Source organism: Aquarana catesbeiana, linkage group LG01 (assembly GCF_042186555.1).
Source record: "Aquarana catesbeiana isolate 2022-GZ linkage group LG01, ASM4218655v1, whole genome shotgun sequence".
NCBI classification, from domain to species: domain Eukaryota; kingdom Metazoa; phylum Chordata; class Amphibia; order Anura; family Ranidae; genus Aquarana; species Aquarana catesbeiana.
In genome coordinates, this window is record NC_133324.1 from 206,477,097 (window position 1) to 206,503,596 (window position 26,500).

At 39.4% G+C, this 26,500-nt stretch overlaps 1 protein-coding gene across 1 annotated transcript in view; it reads left to right on the plus strand.

The window, feature by feature from the left end:
- The window catches only part of SNX24 (sorting nexin 24), a 253,411-nt gene extending 227,401 nt beyond the window's left edge, over positions 1-26,010 (plus strand). Inside the window, exons 4-7 of the mRNA XM_073624694.1 lie at positions 3,910-4,004; positions 6,560-6,592; positions 7,973-8,037; positions 23,257-26,010. Coding sequence (XP_073480795.1) covers positions 3,910-4,004; positions 6,560-6,592; positions 7,973-8,037; positions 23,257-23,327 — 264 coding nt within the window. The 3' untranslated portion in view covers positions 23,328-26,010. The remainder of the gene's footprint in view (positions 1-3,909; positions 4,005-6,559; positions 6,593-7,972; positions 8,038-23,256) is intronic.
- The last annotated feature ends 490 nt before the right edge of the window (positions 26,011-26,500 follow it).

A 26,500-nucleotide genomic window follows, 5' to 3' on the forward strand; every position in this document is an offset into this window, starting at 1 on the left:
TACAAGCGATAGGGATCACCGCGCCCTAGTCAAGATTGTGAAAAAAAACCCATTCAAAAATGTGGGGGAGATTCACAAGGAGTGGACAGCTGCTGGAGTCAGTGCTTCAAGATCCACCACCAAGAGACGCTTGAAAGACATGGGTTTCAACTGCCGCATACCTCGTGTCAAGCCACTGTTGACCAAGAAACAGCGCGAAAACCGTCTCACCTGGGCTAAGGAAAAAAAGAGCTGGACTGCTGCTGAGTGGTCCAAAGTCATGTTTTCTGACGAAAGCAAATTTTGCATTTCCTTTGGAAATCGAGGTCCCAGAGTCTGGAGGAAGACAGGAGAGGCACAGGATCCACGTTGCCTGAAGTCTAGTGTAAAGTTTCCACCATCAGTGATGGTTTGGGGTGCCATGTCATCTGCTGGTGTCGGTCCACTCTGTTTCCTGAGATCCAGGGTCAACGCAGCCGTCTACCAGCAAGTTTTAGAGCACTTCATGCTTCCTGCTGCTGACCTGCTCTATGGAGATGGAGATTTCAGGTTCCAACAGGACTTGGCGCCTGCACACAGCGCAAAATCTACCCGTGCCTGGTTTACGGACCATGGTATTTCTGTTCTAAATTGGCCAGCCAACTCCCCTGACCTTAGCCCCATAGAAAATCTGTGGGGTATTGTGAAAAGGAAGATGCAGAATGCCAGACCCAACAACGCAGAAGAGTTGAAGGCCACTATCAGAGCAACCTGGGCTCTCATAACACCTGAGCAGTGCCAGAAACTCATCGACTCCATGCCACGCCGCATTAATGCAGTAATTGAGGCAAAAGGAGCTCCAACCAAGTATTGAGTATTGTACATGCTCATATTTTTCATTTTCATACTTTTCAGTTGGCCAACATTTCTAAAAAATCCCTTTTTTGTATTAGCCTTAAGTAATATTCTAATTTTGTGACACACGGAATTTTGGATTTTCATTTGTTGCCACTTCAAATCATCAAAATTAAATGAAATAAACATTTGAATGCATCAGTCTGTGCAATGAATAAATATAATGTACAAGTTACACCTTTTGAATGCAATTACTGAAATAAATCAAGTTTTTCAAAATATTCTAATTTACTGGCTTTTACCTGTAAGCGCAGATTGTTGTAGGTTTCCAATGCAAGTCTTAATATTTGTATTCCAGTAAGGGGATAGCAACTTGTATGAGGCACCTAAAAAAAAAAAAAAAAAAAAACGCTAATTCTGCAGATGGAGTACAGAACAGCCAACCGTGAAATGAACCCTTTATTCTTCTAAGCTAGAGCGCATTAAAGCCATTAGATTAGCACAACAGCCAGGTAAACATTTTCATAGGAAGAGGTTAGCAAAGGCATCAATCCATATTTCTGTCAGAACAGGCTTTGAACAGAAGGGAATGATCATGCGATATTGCACTATACTGAACTGGAGCTTCTTTGACATCCCCTATTAGCAATGTATATGTGGCAGTTGAGTGTTTTTTTTAAAGCATGTCCTTGAATGGACCATGTGATCTTCTGCCTCTGGTCATAGATTCCTTATGAACATATGATGTGCTAAATAAAAAAAAAAAAGTACAAGTCTTAGTTTCTAAAGTAAGGAGGCCTGTCAATAGGCAAAATACCAGATTGTCTAAATTAAACAGCCACAAATATTTGACTATGCCAGTCCTGCTTTAAGGCCAGTGGGACAAGGAAGCATGGCTACAGATCATCTGATGTACCTGACCCACTGACATGTTTTTTTTTTTTTCTGTTGGGATACATTATGACAGTTTAGAAGTAAACATTACCTTGTGGCATTTTATTTTTTAGCTTCTTATGTTTAATCCTATTGATATATGGAGTAAAATATCATCATTTCACTAATTTATTAAGGACTCATTTACATGGGCAGCTAGGGGGGAAAGGAAGGCGGTAAAAGCAGTTTGTTGGACTACAGGTTTACACCACCCCCCTTCCCCTGGTCACCAACCTAAACACAACAGTGCAACACACAGGGTTTTCCCCATGCCGTGGCAAAAATGGAAAGGCATGTCTCATTCAGCAGGCAGTACCGCCACTGGATACAACCCATTTCGATGGGGCTGCACTTGAACTGCCTGTGATGCGTGTGGTGAGTCTGCATTTTGAGGGTTAAAGCAGGCAGTGAAGAGGTGACATGTCGCTTGCTCAATGCCTGTCAACACTTCTTCACATATGAAGCTTTGCTAAATGGGTTATCTATTTAAGAGTTGTTCCAGTTGGATTGATTTACCCACTCAAAGTGCACAGAGTTCCCACACTTGTCCATCTGCCTTGGTTGTTATGGGGGGGGGGGTCATCTTTTATATATTTCATTTTTCTTGCTTTATGATACCAGAACAAAACTTCCCTAAGTTGCAACAGAAGATATGGTAGTTAGGACCCAGCAAGCTGGGCCATTTTAATGAACAAGTCCTAAACACACTGAAACAGATTCTTAACAAGGTCCAGCCATGTGAAGGTCTGTACCCTTAAGGTAATATGTGAAATCTTCATTCCAGGTTGGATCAAATAGGAAATTATGTTAAACCCCTGTCATGTTTTAAGTCATTTGTGTCCCATTTAAGAGATTTCTCTTCACTCCCTGTCCTGTAGAAATCTCTCTAAAGTGAGAGGAATTTCCTATTATAGTTGTCAATGGAAACTGGTCGCATAGGAAAATTGCCCCTCTATTCTCTTTCTGGTGGCAACTCAAAACTTTGGATTTCCCTTCACTTTCTTTGACAATGGTCACCAGAACACACAGAGATCACACGTCACTATTGGGATCACAGACAGCAATAAAAACCTGGCTGGGAATCTCTAACCACTTGCCACTCTATCCAAAGTTAAAATAAAAACAACAAGCACAGTTTTTACCTAACTTCCAATATAAAGTTAAAGGGCTGTGTTTTTAAAAAAAAACAAAAAAAAAAAACACCGAAAACAGCAGCTATCAATCACTTAATGTTTGATAGATTGGTTTAACAATAGGCAGTACAATCTCGTAGAGAGAAATAATTGGTCAGTGCGGTATTATAGCAGGCAGATAGCAATCTGTCTCTTTTCAGTTGTGGGAGAAAAGTGCATTTTCTCCTCCAATATTTCTGTTATATATTTTATATAAATAGATCATCTTTGAATTGTAGTTTACATGTAAAGTGAATTACAGTTCATTCAGAATCCAGTGCCATGAAATCTATTTTAATTTCACATTTCATAAACTGCATAAAGTGCCTGTTGTGGAATTCAGTTCTTGTGCTTCTAAAGCTTAACTTGAAGACTTTTTTTTTTCCAACCTTGGTCTCAGTTTACAATGCACGTTCAGAATATCGCCGGGTATCGCAAATGCCTTTATATATTAACTGAAAGAAATATCGGGCCTTAGCTGTGAACAACATGACAAGGAGACATGTGGCCTGTCCTTTGTCATTCTCAAATATACTCTGGATGTGGCCAGTGCATCGTAGACTGATCTGTCAAACTAAACAAACAACTCACATTGTTAACATTTCCTAAATCTTGCATTAATAAAACCAGAGTAAGTCTCTGAAACCACAGGAGATTTCCCCTTTCTCAGAGCAATGATGGATTGGATTCCTTCATGGCTGAGTAATGAAATAGCTTCGGCTATTGAAATGGAACATTTTGTTTTCTTTTTGTTTTCACTTAAATAGAAATGTGAGATAAAACTTTAGCGTGACACCAGAATTGCTAAGCCTGAGAATTTAAAATGCCATTTGCTTGTCACTTGTTAAGAGGTCTTTATTAGGTCATTACTAAACTGTTATTATTTTAACATGAAAACAGTCATTCAGTTTAATCTTTCCTGGCTGATTTTCTTATATTTTTCATTTTAATTACTATGTTAAATGTTTACCTCCTTTTTTTTTTATTTCAGACTATAATATATGAAAATGAGGAGCTTCCAAAAATATTTCTTGATTTTTTAAACGTTCGACATTTACCCTCGTTGCCAAAAGCTGAAAGCTGTGGGTAAGATATTTTATATCTTCGTAGTCACTCAATCCATATTTGAAATATGTTGTTTTTCCCTAATGACTTCAATATAATTTTTAAGCTCCATAATGATTACAAATACTCCTCGTTTGACGACTTACCTGTTTAAGCATAGTTATATCTCATTTGTGGTATATGAAGATATGTAGCCACAAAGAACTGGGGAAAGGACAAAAGAGGTGGTCTGGAGAACATGGTCACTGTCCCTAACAATAAGGGTGTACCTTAGCTGAGCCTTCAAAATGGCTTTCTCCATTGTGTATAAGTGACAGGTACACCTTTTTGTATTTTGTATCATTAAAACAAAGTCCTCCTTTTTTTTCATTAATAGTATTATAATATAGTAATATTGTTAATAGTATTAGTCATTTGTTTAGTAAGCTTAGTGAAATTATGCCCTTACATTTCATATTTTATGTATTTGTAAGTTTGGACAAATTTTTTCTGAAATATTCGATTATTGTGACGTATGTGGCTTTGGGTCCATTCAAATAAATAGCCATAGACTCGTTGAACTAACCAGCCTGATTTTTATGACAGGACCACAAACATCACTAATAATGTAGCTACTTAAGACAGTGAGAAACAATATTGCCATTACTTCAATTTTATTTATACTGTACAGGTACTCATCACTTAATGACCAGGTTCCGTTCCAATGACCAGGTCGTTAAACGAATTGGTTGTTAAATGAGGAATCACAAGTCGGACTTACAATCGGCTCTCCCCACACGAACAACGCGCTATACATCATTGTATTGTACAGTACAGAATTTTCGTTTGTGCTCTGTACTTATGCAAATTAAAGCAACATTATTGAGCTGGAGTTGTGTGTTTTAGACCTTTTTTTTACAATACAGTACAGTAGTTAATAAAACTTAAAATTTTGATTACTTGTGATTCCTCATTTAACAACCAATTCGTTTAACGACCTGGTCATTGGAACGGAACCTGGTCATTAAGTGATGAGTACCTGTACAGTATAAATAAAATTGAAGTAATGACAATATTGTTTCTCACTGTCTTAAGTAGCTACATTATTAGTGATGTTTGTGGTCCTGTCATAAAAATCAGGCTGGTTAGTTCAACGAGTCTATGGCTATTTATTTGAATGGTCCCAAAGCCACATACGTCACAATAATCGAATATTTCAGAAAAAATTTGTCCAAACTTACAAATGCATAAAATATGAAATGTAAGGGCATAATTTCACTAAGCTTACTAAACAAATGACTAATACTATTAACAATATTACTATATTGTAATACTATTAATGAAAAAAAAGGAGGACTTTGTTTTAATGATACAAAATACAAAAAGGTGTACCTGTCACTTATACACAATGGAGACAGCCATTTTGAAGGCTCAGCTAAGGTACACCCTTATTGTTAGGGACAGTGACCATGTTCTCCAGACCACCTCTTTTGTCCTTTCCCCAGTTCTTTGTGGCTACATATCTTCATATACCACAAATGAGATATAACTATGCTTATTCTAGATGTGGTAATATCTTACTTTTCTAATATTCTCTTTTACAAATCCTGGCCTGCTGGTGACATCGCTATTTAATCTCAGTGTTTGGATTCATTGCTTGGTCTATTTTACATTTTGAGATGGCTTTAAATCTGTATGACATAATAAGGCGTATTTTATGAAATTTCATGAAAATAGATAATAGTATTCACGGCCACCTTTTGTCACAAACCCATTTTCCCTCTATATATGCATTTGTCATTAGGGTTATTGGCAGCCTGCAATAATGTATTAATTTTATATTTCATTTCATTAATCATCTTAAATATTGATGCTTTATAAAATGTGTGTATGTGTATTTATGTGCCTGTACCTGTGTTCTAGGAATAACCCTGAATTTTTTTTATGTTCGAAGCATTAGATAATCTATCCCAGCACAAAATCCTGTAGCAGGAACCTAAAAAGTCCCCCCTAGCATTGTTAAGTTTTCTGAGAATATGAAATGCAAATCGTAATTTCAGAGACTTGTGAGTTGAGCATTGTGGCTGTTATTCCTGCTTAGGAACAATTCCTCAACTGATTTTACATGCCATCCAGATTTGCATCTTGCCTTTCCCACATGTCTCCCAGCACTATTTATTCTACACAGTTAATATCCATTTGCATGAAAATAGATAAACAATTACTGGCAAATTTGGATCCTATTTTAGGAGCCTAGGGAGCATAATAATTAAGTATAATATTATATATTATCTATTAAATTGTATATTTTAAACCTAAGTGATATTGCTGTCTGTGGCCCTACTGGGAATCCCCTTCAAAACTTGTCCTGATTACCACTGTCTCTGGTACAGAAAGTGATGGGAAATCCACTATATCTAAACTGTCACTGGAGGTGAGGGGCAAATCTTCCAACAAGTAAACTTGTTCTGGTGACTTAAGAGGGGAAAAATTACCCTTCCCTACTCATCCAAAAAAGAAACGAAAAAGCGTTGGTGGATTTACATACAGTACTCTTTAATATAACGTAATATAGTAATAATTTTATTATCTTTCAGGTCAATTGAAGACCTTGATTCAGAAGAAACCAGGTAAAACTAGATTGGTTTTATGATTGAATATAAAGTTGTTTTAGAAAGGAAGTTGGGAACTATTTATTTTAATCTTTTTGTATGTATTTATTATTAATAGCGATAATAGATGTCGGTGGGTGGGGTGTATTTTTTTTCTTTTTATTATATTAGTTATGTTATGATGTGTTTTTAAATTTATGATATATGTGACTTTCCATACGTTTTGTTTTGTGTATGGCATTGGAAGGAACTACACCTTAATTTTATGATTTTTATTGTAAAATGACAATACATTTCTTGATTCTTAATGACAGTCAAAAGATTTACAGCATTCTTTTTTTAAAGGTAGCTTCAAACAAACAAAAAAATGTCCCCACCCTTGTTATCAGATTGTAAGTAATGCCTAGTACACATGAGAAAATCGGACAAAAAATACAGTTTTCAAAGTGATCATAGAATAATCTGATCATAAGCAAAATTATCCAAAGAGACAAACACGAAAATTGTTCTCGTATGATACCAGAACAAATCAATTTTCCTTTAATCAGTACAGTATTCATCCAAGAAAAATTGAAAGACCAAGACCACGCATGCTCGGAAATGAAAGAATACATTATAATGCAATACAATACAACACATTACATCACTTTTGAAGTTGTATTCTGTCATACGAGAATTTTCGTAACTTATTGGTTTTCGATATGAGACTAGCATGCAAAAAAAAAAAACTAATGGTCATTCATCTGATATTCTCATTGTGTGTACAAGGCTTTAGAATATTGGCCTGTTAATGGACAAGCTCACTAATTTTGCCTATAGTCTACATTCTGCAGTGTTCACAATGGTTCTCTGAAAGTTTGGTGCATGTTCCAGTTCTATCCAGGATGTGGATGCTGAGCTAAGTGTGAATATGACCACTATTTCCTGTGGCCAGGCACACATACCATATTTCAAACCGCTGGGAGCACAGCACGATGTATATGCTGCCTCGCCCTGGGCAGGCTGTGCTAATGAGAATGCAATGATATTTGAGGCTTCACTGCTATTATCCATTTTGATGAAAAAGCCATCAGAGCCTTCTTGTTCTATGTTTTTGCTTTATGACAGCGTCCTTTAAAAATATACAGAAAAATCTAAATCGGTGGAGGCGTAGTTATTACTTTCAACACTGAGGGCTCATGTACACTACAGCTTGTAAACTTGTGTTTAGGAGCTTTTTGCATTCTTGCACACTGTGCCCAGTCTGCAGTAATTGGGCAAAGGAAACTACAGCAAAACAAGAGCGGTGACTGTATTTCACCGCACTGCAGTCTCAACTCATCATCTTATTGAAACTAGTTTGTTGCATTTTCTCTTTACTATTTTTGATGCTGATGCTTGTGTTTTTGACCTTTCCAGCAAACTGTCACACCAGCCTGTGCTGCTGTTCCTAAGGGACCCATATGTCTTGCCTGCAGCCAACGGTAATCAAACCTGTCATCTGTTAACTGCTGTTTACTGATCTGACCCAGCAGCACACAACTGCAGGGTTATTACAAACGTTAAATGCTTTTTGTCACATCTTATAATTTATAGTTGCTGCAGAGGACAAAATATAGCCAGGTTGCAACTTGATTTATGTTATTTAATGCAATGTGTTACTTTTATTTATACTTTGGCGGTTTTATACAGGTGTGTAATTTACATAATATGAAGACATAATACCCAAATAAAAACGATTAAAACTTACAGTATATATTTATATGCAGAAAACAGTACAACTGAGGTAGTCACGCATTATCAATCGCAGCACCCCAAAAAACTGTCATAAAAGATTTTATACGCTTCATTTTACATATACACAAAAGTAGAAAAAAGCTGGGAGTTGCCAAACTCACACAGTCAAAAAAACTCAGCACATGTATGTAACATAACGTGGCTCAGGGTGTAGCCAAGACCAGCCTCATCCTATGCCATACTGTTGACAAGTAAAAAGAACTATAAAGGAGAGTTTAAACTAGTTCATATACGATCTATCTCTTATATACAGTACACAAAACCAGTTTCATTTGTCAATGCATTTCTCAGATGAACTCCACTTCTTCAGGAGAAGTAACTCAAGTAGTTAAATATGTTTTTTTATAAATCATCGTGGTATAATCTTAGCAATAGCATACAAGAAATTTATGATGGAAAACACCATATGTTAACTGCCCCAGAATAATATACAGTTCTCACAAAACTAGTAATTATGTACAGTGCATCCGGAAAGTATTCACATCGCTTCACTTTTTCCACAAATTGTTATGTTGCAGCCTTATTCCAAAATGGATTAAATTCGTTTTTTTCTACAAATATTACACCATATTGACAACGTGAAAGAAGTTTGTTTGAAATCTTTGCTAATTTATTTAAAAATAAAAAAATCCCATGTACATTAGTATTCACAGCCTTTGCTCAATACTTTGTTAGGCACCAATTACAGCCTCAAGTCTTTTTGCGTATGATGATAAATGTTTGGCACACCTATTTTTGGGCAGTTTCTCCCATTCTCCTTTTGCAGGACCTCTCAAGCTCCTTCAGGTTGGATGGGGAGCGTCGGTGACCAGCCATTTTCAGATCTCTCCAGAGATGTTCAATCGGGTTCAATCCTGGGCTCTGGCTGGGCCACTCAAGGATAGAGTTGTTCCGTAGCCACTCCTTTGTTATCTTGGCTGTGTGCTTATGGTCTTTGTCCTGTTGGAAGATGAATCTTCACCCCAGTCTGAGGTCCAGCGTGCTCTGGAGTAGGTTTTCATCAACATTCTTCACTGTAGGGATGGTATTGGCCAGGTGATGAACGATGCCTGGTTTCTTCCAGACATAATGCTTGCCATTCAGACCAAAGAGTTCAATCTTTGTTTCATTAGACCAGAGAGTTTTGTTTCTCATGGTCTGAGAGTCCTTCAGGTGCCTGTGGCAAAATCCAGGTGGGCTGTCATGTGCCTTTTACTAAAGAATGGCTTCTGTCTGGCCACTCTACCATACAGAAAGGAATTGATTAGGGGTGGATGGCGCTACCTTATCAGGGTACCTTGATTTATAATTTAATGAACCTCAAAAGAAACCAGGAACTATATAATAATAAATACACACCTTTTATCCCTCATTAGGTAGTGGATCTAAATGTCCACCATTACCTGAGTGGACTGTGCTAGCAGATCAGTCTCATACCTACATGCAGGTGTACACCATGTGATTAATCAACACAAATTAAATAGGTGACAATTGATAAAAAATCAATAGTGACAGCCAAACAAAATAAAGTTAAATAAAACACCACGGTACGAACTTATATTGATCCCCAAATGTGTCCAAATGTGCTTATAAGCAAAAAGGTGAATTTGAATAGTCCCAACATTAGACATATAGTGCAGTGTTGCACATTAGATAATATAAACTGATGGAAAAGTAATGAAAATTAATGAACAACTTAGTGGAAAAAATTTTTTGATGAAAAGAATATATATATAGTGTAAAAAATATAATAAAGTCCAATGGCAGGAAGTGAAAACGTCTGTAATCGGTGACTTTCGTGAAAACAGCTGATCAAATCCAGTGACTTGCGGTGCTCCCCCTCAAAGATCCCCACTCACCAGCTCCCTGCACCCCTGCAGGGGTAGTAGGCATGTAATGGTAGGCACCAGTAAGATGTGTATGGGTCATCAAGGTCCACCGCTCCAGCTGTGAGGTCTCCTTCAGTGTATCCTCATAGAGAAGAAACAGGGCTCCATAGTGTGATACCTGTTTTCTTTTGTCTTTCAACCTCTTTCTGACTCCTGGACTGAGACCTCCTGTTTCCTGGCTGGGGCTCCTCTGACCCCTGGATAAGACCTCCTGGCTGCTGGCTGGGGAACCTCTGACCCCTGGGTAAGACCTTCTGTCTCTTGGCTACAGGCTGGGGCACCTCTGACCCAGGGTAAGACTTCCTGTCTCCAAACTGGAAGCCTGTTTGGAGACAGGAAGTCTTACCCTGGGTCAGAGGTTGATGACCCATACACACCTTACTGGTGCCTACCATTACATGCCTACTACCCCTGCAGGGGTGCAGGGAGCTGGTGAGTGGGGATCTTTGAGGGGGAGCACCGCAAGTCACTGGATTTGATCAGCTGTTTTCACGAAAGTCACCGATTACAGACGTTTTCACTTCCTGCCATTGGACTTTATTATATTTTTTACACTATATATATATTCTTTTCATCAAAAAAATTTTTCCACTAAGTTGTTCATTAATTTTCATTACTTTTCCATCAGTTTATATTATCTAATGTGCAACATGCACTATATGTCTAATGTTGGGACTATTCAAATTCACCTTTTTGCTTATAAGCACATTTGGACACATTTGGGGATCAATATAAGTTCGTACTGTGGTGTTTTATTTAACTTTATTTTGTTTGGCTGTCACTATTGATTTTTTATCAATTGTCACCTATTTAATTTGTGTTGATTAATCACATGGTGTACACCTGCATGTAGGTATGAGACTGATCTGCTAGCACAGTCCACTCAGGTAACGGTGGACATTTAGATCCACTACCTAATGAGGGATAAAGGTGTGTATTTATTATTATATAGTTCCTGGTTTCTTTTGAGGTTCATTAAATTATAAATCAAGGTACCCTGATAAGGTAGCGCCATCCACCCCTAATCAATTCCTTTCATTATTTAACTCACTCCTTCGGAGGTAAGTGCAAGGGGGGGCTGCAAGCCTCTAGGTCCGTGAGCGCGGGAACCCCTCTCTGATTTTTACTCTACCATACAGGCCTGATTGGTGGAGTGCTGCAGAGATGGTTGTTTTTCTAGAAGGTTCTTCTCTCTCCACAGAGAAATGGTGGTGCTCTGTCAGAGTAAGCATTGGGTTCTTGGTCACCTGACTAGGGCCCTTCTCCCTGATCACTCAGTTTGGCCGGGCGGCCTGCTCTAGGAAGAGTCCTGGTGGTTCCAAACTTCCTCCATGCACTGTGGAGGCCACTGTGCTCATTGGTCTCATTGCTGCAGAAATTTTTCTGTACTTGTTCCCAGAAGTGTGCCTTGACAATCTCGGAGGTCGACAGACAATTCCTTGGACTTCATGGCTTGGTTTTGCTCTGACATGCACTTTCAGCTGAGGGACCTTATATAGGCAGGTGTATGTCTTTCCAAATCATGTCCAAGCAACAGAATTTACCACAGGTGGACTCCAATCAAGTTGTAGAAACATTTCAAGGATGATCAGTGGAAACAGGCTGCACCTGAGCTTAATTTTGAGTGTCATGGCAAAGACTGTGAATACTTATGTACGTGGGATTTTTTCATTTTTTATTTTTAATAAATGTGCAAAGATTTCAAACAAACTTCTTTCACATTGTTATTATGGGGTATTGTTTGTAGAATTTTGAGCAAACTAATACATTTAATCCATTTTGTAATAAGGCTGTAACATAACAAAATGTGGAAAAAGTGAAGCACTGTGAATATTTTCCGGATGCACTGTAACTATGTACAACCAAATTATTTCCATTAAAAAAAACCACATTTATAAAATGTACATATCAAGAAATACAACATTATATATGTACACAGACATGTGCCATCAAACAATCCATCCCAGCATAGTGCAAGTTGTATATAAAGGTGAATGAAAAGAGCCAAACAAGGACATGTAAGCAAAGCCAGGATCAAAAAAAATAATTGAATGCCTGACTTACCAAGGGAGAGGATCTCCACGTACCTAAAGCCCCACATAAAGAGCTTATATACTAGGCCCCCCTGTAAAAGCTGTGCTCCTGGAAGTGACATAACAGGGCTTTCACAGAGGAGCTTAGTATATAAGTCAGGGCAAGAAGGAAGCTTATTCTCTTTCCGGTCAGGCCATAAGAAGGACTGGTTGACTGCACGTCTGCATGCATATATCACTTTGTAGTTTTTGGTATGTACATTATATAAATGTGTGTTTTTATGTAAATATTTTGGTTGTACATGGGTAATAGTTTATTGAATATATTATTTTGGGATGGTTAACTTACTGAATTTTCCATCCAAAGATTTTTTGTATCCATTGCTGACATTATGCAGCCAGTCACAGTTCTTCCATTACCAACACACCAGCCACGGTGTCGCCAGACCAGTGTAACTAGAATCAGTGTTCCTGATTCCCACCAAACTAGACCAGTGCAGCAAGCAACAGTCTTCCTGATCACCACCCCACCAGTGTAAGCCAGCAACGGTGTCCTTTATTGTTGCCATACCAGGCCCAGTGTCACCAGACGAGTGTAAGTCAACAGCAGTGTTCCTGATTGCTGTCACACTAGTTCCCAGTGTCACCAGACCAGTGTAAACCAACAACAGTGTTCCTGACCACCACAACACCAGTGCAGTGTTGACTCTACCTGCAGCCTGTATTAACCCTGGCCAGTTTATTGATTGCCTTTTTGCCTGGACCGATCTTTTGCCTGTTTGCTGACCATGTCTCTGCCTGTGGGTTGAACCGTTCCATCTGCACATCCTGCTGACTACATTCCTGTTAGAGACCAGTCCCATCCATTCCCTGCAGACAACTGCACTCCTAGAACTACAGGAATTCTCTTGTTCTTCCTTTCTTCAGTGTCCTGTACTTTCTGGCCAGTGAATATGGCATTCCTGGGGGGCAGCCATGTACCAGTAGGCTAGGCTTGTTTGGCGTTTGGGAACTGGGACTGCTATAGGTGACACTAGACTAAGCTATATTCCCTGACCCCTCATACAGAGGTGACCATTACCGTACAATGGTTCTGACACAATTGGTTGATTTGTGTGATACACAAGATACATAGTCTGGTACATAATCAGTCCAAGCATTGAAAAAGTCTCACACATGGTATCAACATACCTAAGAGGAGTAGCAGAATATGATTTGGGGTGTAATTCTAAGTATGTCTGTGCTGAGTGTTAAAAATATCATATTAATTGACAACTGTGTAAAAAAAAAAAAAAAAAAAAAAAAAAAAAAAAAATTTCATTCTCATTCGCATTTTCCAAAAACTTCTGGCAAAAAAATGAAGTCTTCAAAAGACTCATCATGCCTTTTAGAAAGTATAATGGGGTGTTTGCTTTTCATTGCGGTGATCAAAAGCTGACTGGCAAACCCCCAGATAAGCCCAAAAAAAGGTGCATCCCTCAGTAAGACCTAGGGCGCCAATTCTATTTGAAATAACCAAATAAAGAAGAAACCGAGAATTAGGAATCTAAAAATCTCAGAGTTAGTACACCCCCCATCTTTCTCATAAATGGGCAATATCAAAAAGTCTACCTTCTATGTAGACATCACTTGGCATAATGCCTAATTTCCTCAAAATGGTGATCACCCCCAGCTCAAAAAAAACTAGTCAGATCACCAGAGGCCCAGTGGACGCTAAACCGCCAATTTATAAAGTACATAAGTATTCCCTAACATTTCACTGTATATATCTTCAACACTTAATTCCTCAAGACAACTTAAATTAATCTTACAGTAATCTTGAGGAAGTTTGTATGAGCTAGACCTCTGACTCTTGGCTATTAGCCACTTTCAGTAAAGAGGGAAGAAGGTGACTGTCCTGATGCTGGGCAATTGTTTGAAGTACACTGTGTGTGAGCGGGACGGGAAGCCAGGCACACTCATAGTAACAGTGTAATATGAGGGAGAGGCGAATGGGTCCAGAGTGAAAGATCCCTTTATTATGCATTCATGCTGTATATATTGATGCCAGCAATGCTTTTGTTGAAGATCTTCAGTGGCTGGATAAGCAGAGAGAGGGAAGAATGGAATACAGACTTTTAGGGAAAAGACAATCCCCTCTGGGTGATCAATGTACTTTACAAGGTTTTTAACAAGCTTTTTTTGCAGGTTCCTGCCTGTTTCTGCTCTGCACAAAAAGCTGTTTGAATATGTGAATATGAATGGGAGTGACACTTTCATTATTAATCAGCTGATGCACTTGCAACGTTTTAATGAGGAAAGGTTCAGGGTCTGCTAGCCTTCTGACCCTGTGGTGACTGGCTGCCCTCTTGCCTAGTAAACACAGAAGAACACTTGCTTGGTACAGATGGCATTCAAAGTACACTTTGCATTTTCTCAATGAATACAGATGTTTTCTGATTGGGCGAGGAGGAGAGGAAGGGATGTGATCTTCATTGGGGACATTGGTGGCCACTGACATTGGCAATGAATGTACCGTAAATGCTCTGGTTACATTGAGCTTTTTAATCAACCCATTCCATTGGTGATCAGTGTAAATGCCTCCATTACATTGGGGATTGGTGTAAATAACCCTGTTACATTGGTGATCATTGTGAACTCCTGCATTAAATTAGTGATCGGTGTAAATGCCCCCATTATATTGGTGGTCACTATGTCTATTTAAATTACAGTAATTCCTTCCTTTTTACTAATTACTCCCTTTTTAATGCATATTTTGCATTGCCATGCTTGCACTCCTTTCACTCAAGGGCTCCTGCACACAGGACTTTTGGCAGCTGCTTTTAGGGGCATCTGGCTTTTTTTTTTTGTTTTTTTGTTTTTTAACTGCCTCTGAACTCTCCTCCATGTTAGCCTAAGTGTCCATGCACACAAACTTTCAGAGGGGTTTGGAGGCATAAGCATTTAGGGGCAGTAAAAAAAGACGGCTGTAAAAACGTGCCCAAAAATGCAACTAAACGCGGCTTAACATTGTAACAAGCTTTTAGCCATGTTTAGTATCTTTGGGCATTTTTACATTTTAGGGAGTGGTTTTACTGTAAAAATGCTAACGTCCAAAAACGTACATAAACACTATTCAAAAAAAGTGGCTAAAAGCACAGCAACACTGCTTTTTGCTGACAGCAGCGCTGGCGTTTTTTAAACGTCCTGTGTGCATGAGCCCTAAACAATTATAAATACTATATATAATGCATATGTGTAAAATCAACTAATCAGGGTATCGCCCAAGGCAATATCCAAAATGAGGCCAAAGGTTCTGTCCACTAACTCACCATCTAAGGCATGGATTAATGCATCTGAAAAAACACAAAAGTTATAAGAAAAGGTGATAAAGTCCCCTAGAAAAGCTGTTGCTTGACTAAATCCAGGTGGTTTAACATACAAAAATAACTATTATATAAATAGAAAAAATACTTTAATAGGACTTAATGTAAAAAGGAGGCTGTGGAACAAACACCAATAGCAAAAAGTTCATACTAACTTTCACCCCACACACATTTTAATAATGTTTAATGGATATAAAAAGTCTACACACCCCTGTTAAAATGTCAGGTTTCTGTAATATAAAAAATGAGACAAAGATAAATCATTTCAGAACTATTTCCACCTTTAATGTGACCTATAAACTGTACCACTCAGAGAGGGGGAGTAAAAAAAAAAAAAAACAATGTGGTTGCATAAATGTGCACACCCGCTTTTAACCACTTCAGCCCCAGAAGGATTTGCCCCCTTTTAACTAGGCCATTTTTTGCGATACGGCACTGCGTCGCTTTAACTGACAATTGCGCGGTCGTGCAACGTTGTACCGAAACAAAATTGATGTCCTTTTTTCCCCACAAATAGAGCTTTCTTTTGGAGCTTTCTTTTATTTGATCATCCCTGCGGTTTTTATTTTTTGCACTATAAACAAAAAAAGAGCGACAATTTAAAAAAAAAAACACAATAATTTTTAGTTTTTGCTATAATAATTTACACACACAGATCCCAGTTCTCGCTCTGTCACGAGCGATCGCGGGTGCCCGGCGGTCATTGTGCCCGCCAGGCACGCGCATCATCTACGGGGACACGTGGCATGTGCGTGCACGCACGTCTGCTGTGACGTCATAAAGAAGTGACGTACAGCTACAGCAATTTGCATAGCCGTACCAACCTGCCGCAGTATAACTGCGGCGGCTGGTCAGCTAGCGGTTAACTGGGGATGTAGCTGTGTTCAGAATTAAGCAATCGCATTCAAACTCATGTTAAATAGGAGTCAGTACCATTATTTGAAGTGCCCCTGATTAACCCCAAATAATGTTCAGCTGTTCTAGTAGGTCTTTCCTGACATTTTCTTAGTCGCATCCTACAGAAAAAGCCATGGTCCGCAGAGAGCTTCCAAAGCATTAGAGGGATCTCATTGTTAAAAGGTTTCAGTCAGGAGAAGGGTACAAAAGAATTTCCAAGGCATTAGATATACCATGGAACGCAGTGAAGACAGTCCTCTGCAAGTGGAGAAAATATGGCACAACAGTGACATTACGCCTACAGCAACATTGAAGGAGCTGCAGGAATATCTGGCAAGTACTGGCTGTGTGGTACATGTGACTACAACCTCCTGTATTCTTCATATGTCTGGGCTATGGGGTAGAGTGGCAAGATGCAAGCCTTTTCTTACGAAGAAAAACATCCAAGCCCAGCTTAATTTTGCAAAAACGCATCTGAAGTCTCCCAAAAGCATGTGGAAAAATGTGTTAGGATCTGATGAAACCAAGGTTGAACTTTTTGGCCATAATTTCAAGAGGTTTGGTGTAAAAAAGAAAATGCACATCACCAAAAGGAACACCATATCCACAGTGAAGCATGGTGGTGGCAGCATCATGATTTGGGGCTGTTTTTCTTCAACTGGAACCGGGGCCTTAGTCAAGATAAAGGGAATTATGAACAGTTCCAAATGCCAGTCAATATTGGCACAAAACCTTCAGGCTTCTGCTAGAAAGCTGAACATAAAGAGGAACTTCATCTTTCAGCATGACACGACCCAAAGCATGCATCCCAATCAACAAAGGAATGGCTTCACCAGAAGATTAAAGTTTTGGACTGGCCCAGCAAGAGCCCAGACCTGAATCCGATTGAAAATCTGTGGGGTGTTCTGAAGAGGGCTGTGCACAGGAGAAGCCCTTGCAATCTGACAGATTTGGAGTGTTTTTGCAAAGAAAAGTGGGCAAATATTGCCAAGTCAAGATATGTCATGCTGATAGACTCGTACCCAAAAAGACTGAGTGCTGTAATAAAATCAAAAGGTGCTCCAATAAAGTATTAGTTTAAGGGTGTGCACACTTATGCAACCATATTATTTTATTTTTTTATTTTGAATTCCCTCCACCTAAAAGATTTCAGTTTGTTTTGTTCAACAAAGTTGTACAGTTTATAGGTCACATTGAAGGTGGAAAAAGTTCTAAAAAGATTTATCTTTGTCTCATTTTTTTACATCACAGAAACCTCACATTTTAACAGGGGTGTGTAGACTTTTTATATCCACTGTATGTATGTGTAAATATACAGTACATACACAGTATGCGTGTGTGTATATATACATACACAGTATCTCACAAAAATGAGTACACCTCTCACATTTTTGTAAATATATTATTCTATCTTTTCATGTGACAACACTGAAAAAATTGCACTTTTCTACAATGTGAAGTAGTGAGTGTACAGCTTGTATAACAGTGTAAATTTGCTGTCCCTTAAAAATAACTCAACACACAGCCATTAATGTCTAAACCGCTGGCAACAAGTGAGTACACCCCTAAGGGAAAATGTCCAAATTGGGCCCAAAGTACAGGCAGTCCCCGAGTTACAAACATGATAGGGTCTATAGGTTTGTTCTTAAGTTGAATCTGTTTGCAAGTCAGACCGATACATTTTTTAAGTGTAGCTCCAGACAAAAAAACTATTTTTAAGTTTTTTTGTATAGCATAGGGAAGGGTTAACACCCCTGTGTAACATTTGTTTTACTGTCTGTGCCCCGTTCAGAAGATTTTACCTCACTTTCTCACTTTCTGTCAAAATGACAATTGGATTTTGAAAAATTTGGGCTGTTGTGGAAACAAGCCTTGGTGATAAAGCATCAGTGGAGGTACCCTTTTTCCCATAATAACTCTTACAGGAGTGAATTTCCCTTCCTAGGGGTAGATTTCCACTCACTTCCTGTTTCCCTTCGTATGAAAGTAGGAGTCATTTGTAAGTTGGATGTTTGTAAATAGGGGACCGCCTGTACCAATATTTTGTGTGGCCACCATTAATTTCTAGCACTGCCTTAACCCTCTTTGGCATGGAGTTCACCAGAGCTTCACAGGTTGCCACTGGAGTTCTCTTCCACTCTTCCATGACGACATCAAGGAGCTGGTGGATGTTAGAGACCTTGTGCTCCTCCACCTTTCGTTTGAGGATGCCCCACAGATGCTCAATAGGGTTTAGGTCTGGAGACATGCTTGGCCAGTCCATCACCATTACGCTCAGCTTCTGTAGCAAGGCAGTGGTCGTCTTGGAGGTGAGTTGGAATACTGCCCTGCGGCCCAGTCTCCGAAGGGAGGGGATCATGCTCTACTTCAGTATGTCACAGTACATGTTGGCATTCACTATGAGCACTGACAGGCTGACCTCCCACCCCTTCAACCTCTGCAGCAATGCTGGCAGCACTCATACGTCTATTTCTCAAAGACAACCTCTGGATATGACACTGAGCATGTGCACTCAACTTCTTTGGTCGACCATGGCGAGGCCTGTTCTGAGTGGAAGCTGTCTGGTTAAACCTATGCGTGTGTGTATATATACATACACAGTATCTAACAAAAATGAGTACACCTCTCACATTTTTGTAAATATTTTATTATATCTTTTCATGTGACAACACTGAAGAAATTGCACTTTTCTACAATGTGAAGTAGTGAGTGTACAGCTTGTATAATAGTATCAATTTGCTATCTCCTCATAATAACTCAACACACAGCCACTAATGTGTAAACCGCTGGCAACAAAAGTGAGTACATCCCTAAGTGAAAAAATCTAAATTGGGCCCAATTAGACATTTTCCCTCCCTGGTGTCATGTGACTCGTTAGTGTTATAAGGACTCAGGTGTGAATGGGGAGCAGGTGTGTTAAATGTTGGTGTTATCGCTCTAACTCTCTCATACTGGTCACTGGAAGTTCAACATGGCACCTCATGGCAAAGAACTCTCTGAGGATCTGAAAAAAATAATTGTTTTACATAAAGATGGCATAGGCTATAAGAAGATTGCCAAGACCCTGAAACTGAGCTGCAGCAGGGTCGCCAAGACCATACAGTGGTTTTGTCAGGGCTGGGCTCAGCCCTTCCTTCTCAGAGCTCTGTGCTCAGCTGTCGGTTATTTGCCAGTACTCTTCATTCCACAGTGACTCACCTGGTCTTCATTTCCTGTTAGTCAGCTAGCCCTGCTGGATATTTAAACTGCCTGGATCAGATCTCCTGTGCCTTCGCCTGGTCAACATATCCGGATATTCTCTGCTGTGTTTTTCTGTTAAAGACTTTTGCCTGGCTGACTTCTCTTCCAGTTCCTGATCCTGTTTACTGCCTCTACTACACTGATCTCTGGATTCCTGTTTCACTAGCTTGTTCCGGCTACTCGCTCTGGTTACTGAACCCCGGCTATGTTTTGACTACATGTGATATTTACTGCACTTCTGTCTCAGTCTGATTCATGGTTGTTGATAGGTTTAACCAGACAGCTTCCACTCAGAACAGGCCTCGCCATGGTCAACCAAAGATGTTGAGTGCACATGCTCAGTGTCATATCCAGAGGTTGTCTTTGAGAAATAGACGTATGAGTGCTGCCAGCATTGCTGCAGAGGTTGAAGGGGTGGGAGGTCAGCCTGTCAGTGCTCATACCATACGCCACACACTGTATCAAATTGGTCTACATGGCTATCATCCCAGAAGGAAGCCTCTTCTAAAGATGATGCACAAGAAAGCCTGCAAACAGTTTGCTGAGAACAAGCAGACTAAAGACATGGATTACTGGAACCATGTCCTGTGGTCTGATGAGACCAAGATAAACTTATTTGGTTCAGATGATGTCAAGCGTGTGTGGTGGCAACCAGGTGAGGAGTACAAAGACAAGTATACCTACAGTCAAGCATGGTGGTGGGAGTGTCATGGTCTGGGGCTGCATGAGTGCTGCCACTGGGGAGCTACACTTCATTGAGGGAATCATGAATGCCAACATGTACTGTGACATACTGAAGCAGAGCATGATCCTCTCCCTTCGGAGACTGGGCCGCAGGGCAGTATTCCAACATAACCACCCCCAATTCACCTCCAAGACGACCACTGCCTTGCTACAGAAGCTGAGCGTAATGGTGATGGACTGGCCAAGCATGTCTCCAGACCTAAACCCTATTGAGCATCTGTGGGGCATCCTCAAACGAAAGGTGAAGGAGCACAAGGTCTCTAACATCCACCAGCTCCTTGATGTCATCATGAAAGAGTGGAAGAGAACTCCAGTAGCAACCTGTGAAGCTCTGGTGAATTCCATGCCAAAGAGGGTTAAGGCAGTGCTAGAAAATATTGGTGGCCACACAAAATATTGATACAGGCGGTCCCCTATTTACAAACATCCAACTTACAAATGACTCCTACTTACAAACGAAGGGAAACAGGAAGTGAGAGGAAATCTACCCCTAGGAAGGGAAATTCACTCCTGTAAGAGTTATTATGGGAAAAAGGGTACCTCCACTGATGCTTTATCACCAAGGCTTGTTTCCACAACAGCCCAAAATTTTCAAAATCCAATTGTCATTTTGATAGAAAGTGAGGTAAAATCTTCTGAACGGGGGGAAGACAGTAAAACAAATGTTACACAGGGGTGTTAACCCTTCCCTATGCTATACAAAAAACTTAAAAATAGTTTTTTTGTCTGGAGCTACACTTAAAAAATGTATCGGTTCTGACTTGCAAACAGATTCAACTTAAGAACAAACCTATAGACCATGTTTGTAACTCGGGGACCGCCTGTACTTTGGGCCCAATTTGGACATTTTCCCTTAAGGGTGTACTCACTTGTTGCCAGCGGTTTAGACATTAATGGCTGTGTGTTGAGTTATTTTGAAGGGACAGCAAATTTACACTGTTATACAAGCTGTACACTCACTACTTTACATTGTAGCAAAGTGTCATTTCTTCAGTGTTGTCACATGAAAAGATATAATAACACATTTACAAAAATGTGAGGGGTGTACTCACTGTTGTGAGATACTGTGTGTGTGTGTGTGTGTGTGTGTGTGTATATATATATATATATATATATATAAAATGTATGGTGTATTACTGAATACATACAGTGGGGCAAAAAAGTATTTATTCAGCCACCAATTGTGCAAGTTCTCCCATATTGTTCTCCCATATTGTCATCATAGGTATACCTCAACTATGAGAGACAAGATGTGGAAACAAATCCAGACAATCACATTGTCTGATTTTTGAAATAATTTATTTGCAAATTATGGTGAAAAATAAATATTTGGTCAATATCAAAAGTTCATCTCAATACTTTGTTATATATCCTTTGTTGGCAATGACAGAAGTCTTCACAAGGTTGTCACACACTGTTGCTGGTATGTTGGCCCATTCCTCCATGCAGATCTCCTCTAGAGCAGTGATGTTTTTGGGCTGTCGCTGGGCAACACGGACTTTCAACTCCCTCCAATAGTTTTCTATGGGGTTGTGATCTGAAGACTGGCTAGGCCACTCCAGGACCTTGAAATGCTTCTTACGAAGCCACTCCTTCGTTGCCCGGGCGGTGTGTTTGGGATCATTGTCATGCTGAAAGACCCAGCCATGTTTCATCTTCAATGCCCTTGCTGATGGGAGGAGGTTTGCACTCAAAATCTCATGATACATGGCCCCATTCATTCTTTCATGTACACGGATCAGTCGTCCTGTTCCCTTTGCAGAGAAACAGCCCGAAAGCATGATGTTGCCACCCCATGCTTCACAGTTGGTATGGTGTTCTTTGGTTGCAACTCAGCATTCTCTCTCCTCCAAACACGACGAGTTGTGTTTCTACCAAACAGTTCTACTTTGGTTTCATCTGACCATATGACATTCTCCCAATCCTCTTCTGGATCATCCAAATGCTCTCTAGCAAACCTCAGATGGGCCCGGACATGTATGGCGTAGTGTGTTACTGATGGTAGCCTTTGTTACGTTGGTCCCAGCTCTCTGCAGGTCATTCACTAGGTCCACCCGTGTGGTTCTGGGATTTTTGCTCACCGTTCTTGTGATCATTTTGACCCCACAGGGTGAGATCTTGTGTGGAGCCCCAGATCGAGGGAGATTATCAGTGGTCTTGTATGTCTTCCATTTTCTAATTATTGCTCCCACAGTTCATTTCTTCATACCAAGCTGCTTGCCTATTGCAGATTCAGTCTTCCCAGTCTGGTGCAGGTCTACAATTTAGTTTCTGTTGTCCTTCGACAGCTCTTTGGTCTTCACCATAGTGGAGTTTGGGAGTGTGGCTGTTTGAGGTTGTGGACAGGTGTCTTTTATACTGATAACAAGTTCAAACAGGTGCCATTAATACATGTAATGAGTGGAGAACAGAGGAGCCTCTTATAGAAAAAGATACAGGTCTGTGAGAGCCAGAAATCTTGCTTGTTTGTAGGTGAACAAATACTTATTTTCCACCATAATTTGCAAATAAATTCTTTCAAAAATCAGACAATGTGATTGTCTGGATTTGTTTCCACATTTTGTCTCATAGTTGAGGTATACCTATGATGACAATTACAGGCCTCTCTCATCTTTTTAAGTGGGGGAATTTGCACAATTTGTGGCTGACTAAATACTTTTTTGCCCCACTGTAGCTGAATTAATGTGTGTCTTTTATATCTGCTTGGACTTCAGCATAGAGTCCCCAGCTGTACTGACATCCTTATTTTTCTTACTCAGATCATGCAGCAAATGTTGTGATAGAGGGCGTTCTTCATGGCATATTTTACCCACACTTGCAGACCAGCTAAAGTCATGATGCCAGTGGTACAATGCATCCTCCTTCCTGTGGAACCCTGGAGGAAAAGCACGTGCTAATATAATCTTTAGCTACAATGTTGGTGGAAGAGTCTGTAATATGTACTAAATTTTTTTTTTTTTTTTTTCACTAGAAAATGTAATAGTGGTTTTGTAGTGTGAGAGCTAACCACAGACATGTTGCACATGTTCAATTGAACATGAATCTTAGGCAAATAGGCTTGTTTTACACTGGACGTTTGATGGAGACACCATTCTGTCCATTACAACTAACTGAATCCCAAAGTATGTTTGTGTGAAGGCATATACTATATATAGATATATATATATTTGGTTTTACAGGCCCATTTTGTTCTGATTTTGCAGTTTCTTCTCAGTGATATGTGAAAGGGAATATTGATATATACAGTGTGCTGCCACTACATGTATACCTCATATCAGAACTTTGTTACGTATTGTGGTCCAATGTGTGTAGATGGCTTGCCACCTAATTCACGGACATTCAGTCATATCTGTGAGTTCAGCCAATGCTCTGTCCAACTTTTAAAGGAGAACTAAAAGCCTTTTTTATATCTTATTTACCTTATAGCATTAAAAAAAAATAACCCTTTTGTATAAACTATTCCCTACTCCACTACACAGATAGAGATTTTAACGTGTGTTGCTGTGTATGGCCTCTCCTTAACATCTCCATAGTTGAGTAGGTCTAAGCAGAAGAAAACAAACAACCTCAAGTTCCATGATGCAGTGGGAGTTTTCTCTGTTTTAGTTCCTGCATAAGCTATGCTGTCAGAACTGTAAAGTGAAGGGGGTGTACACAGACACATAGCTTGTTAGAGTGTTTAGTACTTGTGTTGCATATTTGCTGCCTTCCCAATACATGTTAAGTTGGTCAGAGTTTTGATATGGTTAAATTTCAGCATGTCCTGATTTAAAAGAAAAGTTTTGAAATAACTTTTCTTTTCGAGATCTATTGGACTTTAGCGCTCCTGGTGCCCCATGTGGTCTACAGAAAGTGAGTGCCTGTTATGTCCGCTGTACTGAGTGGGAGCAGCTTGACTTGTGATTGGCTAGACTGCTACTGAACTGTAAACCTGATGTTGCAGGCACCCCCCCACCCCCGGGTGGGAGCAGTGTGCTACAAGCAAAGGGCATTGTGTTGGCCAAGAAATGCCCCTGATTTTGTCTTCAGCGGGTCTTTATCACATGCAGTCCTAGACATGTTAACCTAAAATCCGTGTTTTCCTTTAACTAGTAAGTAGATTCTAGTGGTTACATTATACATGGGCCTGCAAAATTGGCCCATACCTACATGTATGTGACTAATTTATTTGTATAAATAGTCTTTGCATATTATAACGTAAAACCCATTTTTGATTTGTCTTGCTGCTATTTATTACAGCTTACTTTTTTCATATGTGACTTGCATATCATGTATCAGAAATTTAACAATACCCCCTAATCATAGCGCACAATAGTTTAAGATATTGATTTTTTTTAAAATAATCATGCAGAAATGAAAACAAACTTCCCTGTATAATGGTTAAAGGCTGATTATGATCTACAAAAATAGTGTTTTATCAATGAGATTTTTGTATCTCTTCATTGTATAGTATCCTTCCCCTATATCTTCTGCTGCTTACAGAAAAGTGAACCCCCCTCTGTGATCCCACACTACTTTATTCTGGAATTGGTCTCACAAAGCTTTGAAAGTAGATTGCTTTGGTGTACCAGAATGATTGCACTGCAGGACTGTTTTTTTTTGTTTTGTTTTTTAACGCTGAGATGGGCGCAACTAAAGTGTTTTTGTATTTATATGTCCAATCCTTTGCATTGGACATACACAAAGGGAAAAACTAGTTGCTTTCAGAAAAAAGTCCAAGCTAAGAGAAGAAGATTTTTCAAACTTTGCTATAATCATATGCATCCATAATTCTGCACAAGCATATTTATTTAACTTTGCGCTGTGTTAACAGCCAGTCAGATTAATGGCATTTTTCTACTAATAATCCCCAGCACGGGCTTGAATCTAATCTTCAGATCTGTGTATGAGGTTTTGTAGATTGTCTGAGATCATTCTTTCTTCAGGCACTTAGATAAAGTAGACCACTTATTTGTTTACAAATGATCATTCTGCCTTCAGGCTGGGTTAGTGGTTCTCCAGTGCGGAGAATGGTACATACTTGAGAAGAAGTTATAGCCTGCAAGTTGCTTTGTCCAGCATTGTGGCTGCAGTGTCAACCTTGCATGTTGCTTTGCTTGAATGGAGGGCTCACTTCATCAGGGAGTATCCAGATCCATGGACTAAACTTAGTTCTTTACAGGTACAGATTTTCACAGGCAAACAAAAAGGTACCTATAGATAAGTGACAGTCTGCGTTTTTTTGTGCCATAAAAAGAGGAAAACAACATCCTGTACATTACAGGTCATACACTAAAGTAGTATATATAGTAGAGTAACACTATTGACAATGCATGATTATTTGATCAAACTGTTACATTGACATATTTATTGCATCATATTCAGATGAGTATATCGCTGTAATATAAATTGTGATTACTATTACCAAACTGATGTGTAGATCTGTGTACCTATTTACTTGCATTTGTATATTTAATTTGGAATACTAGTAAAGATTGTTTATTAGCTGCAATAAAGCATAAAAAGTAACAACATTTTATTTATTTGGCGTTTATTACTTATTAACCACTTAAGGACCAAACCTTTTTTTGAGATGTATTGTTTACAAGTTAAAAACAGGTTTTTTTGCTAGAAAATTACTTAGAACCCCCAAACATTATACATTTCACCCTAGAGAATTAAATGGCGGTCGTCACACCGAATTTGCTCAGCGGTCTTACAAACGCACTTTTTCTGGAAAAAATACACTTTTTTTTAATTAAAAAATAAGACAACAGTGAAGTTAGCCCAATTTTTTTATATTGTGAAAGATAATGTTACGCCGAGTAAATTGATACCCAACATGTCACGCTTCAAAATTGCGCCCGCTCATGGAATGGCGACAAACTTTTACCCTTATAATTCTCCAGAGGCAACGTTTAAAAAATTCTACAGGTTGCATGTTTTGAGTTGCAGAGGAGGTCTAGGGCTAGAATTATTACTCTCGCTCTACCGGTCGTGGCGATACCTCACATGTGTGGTTTG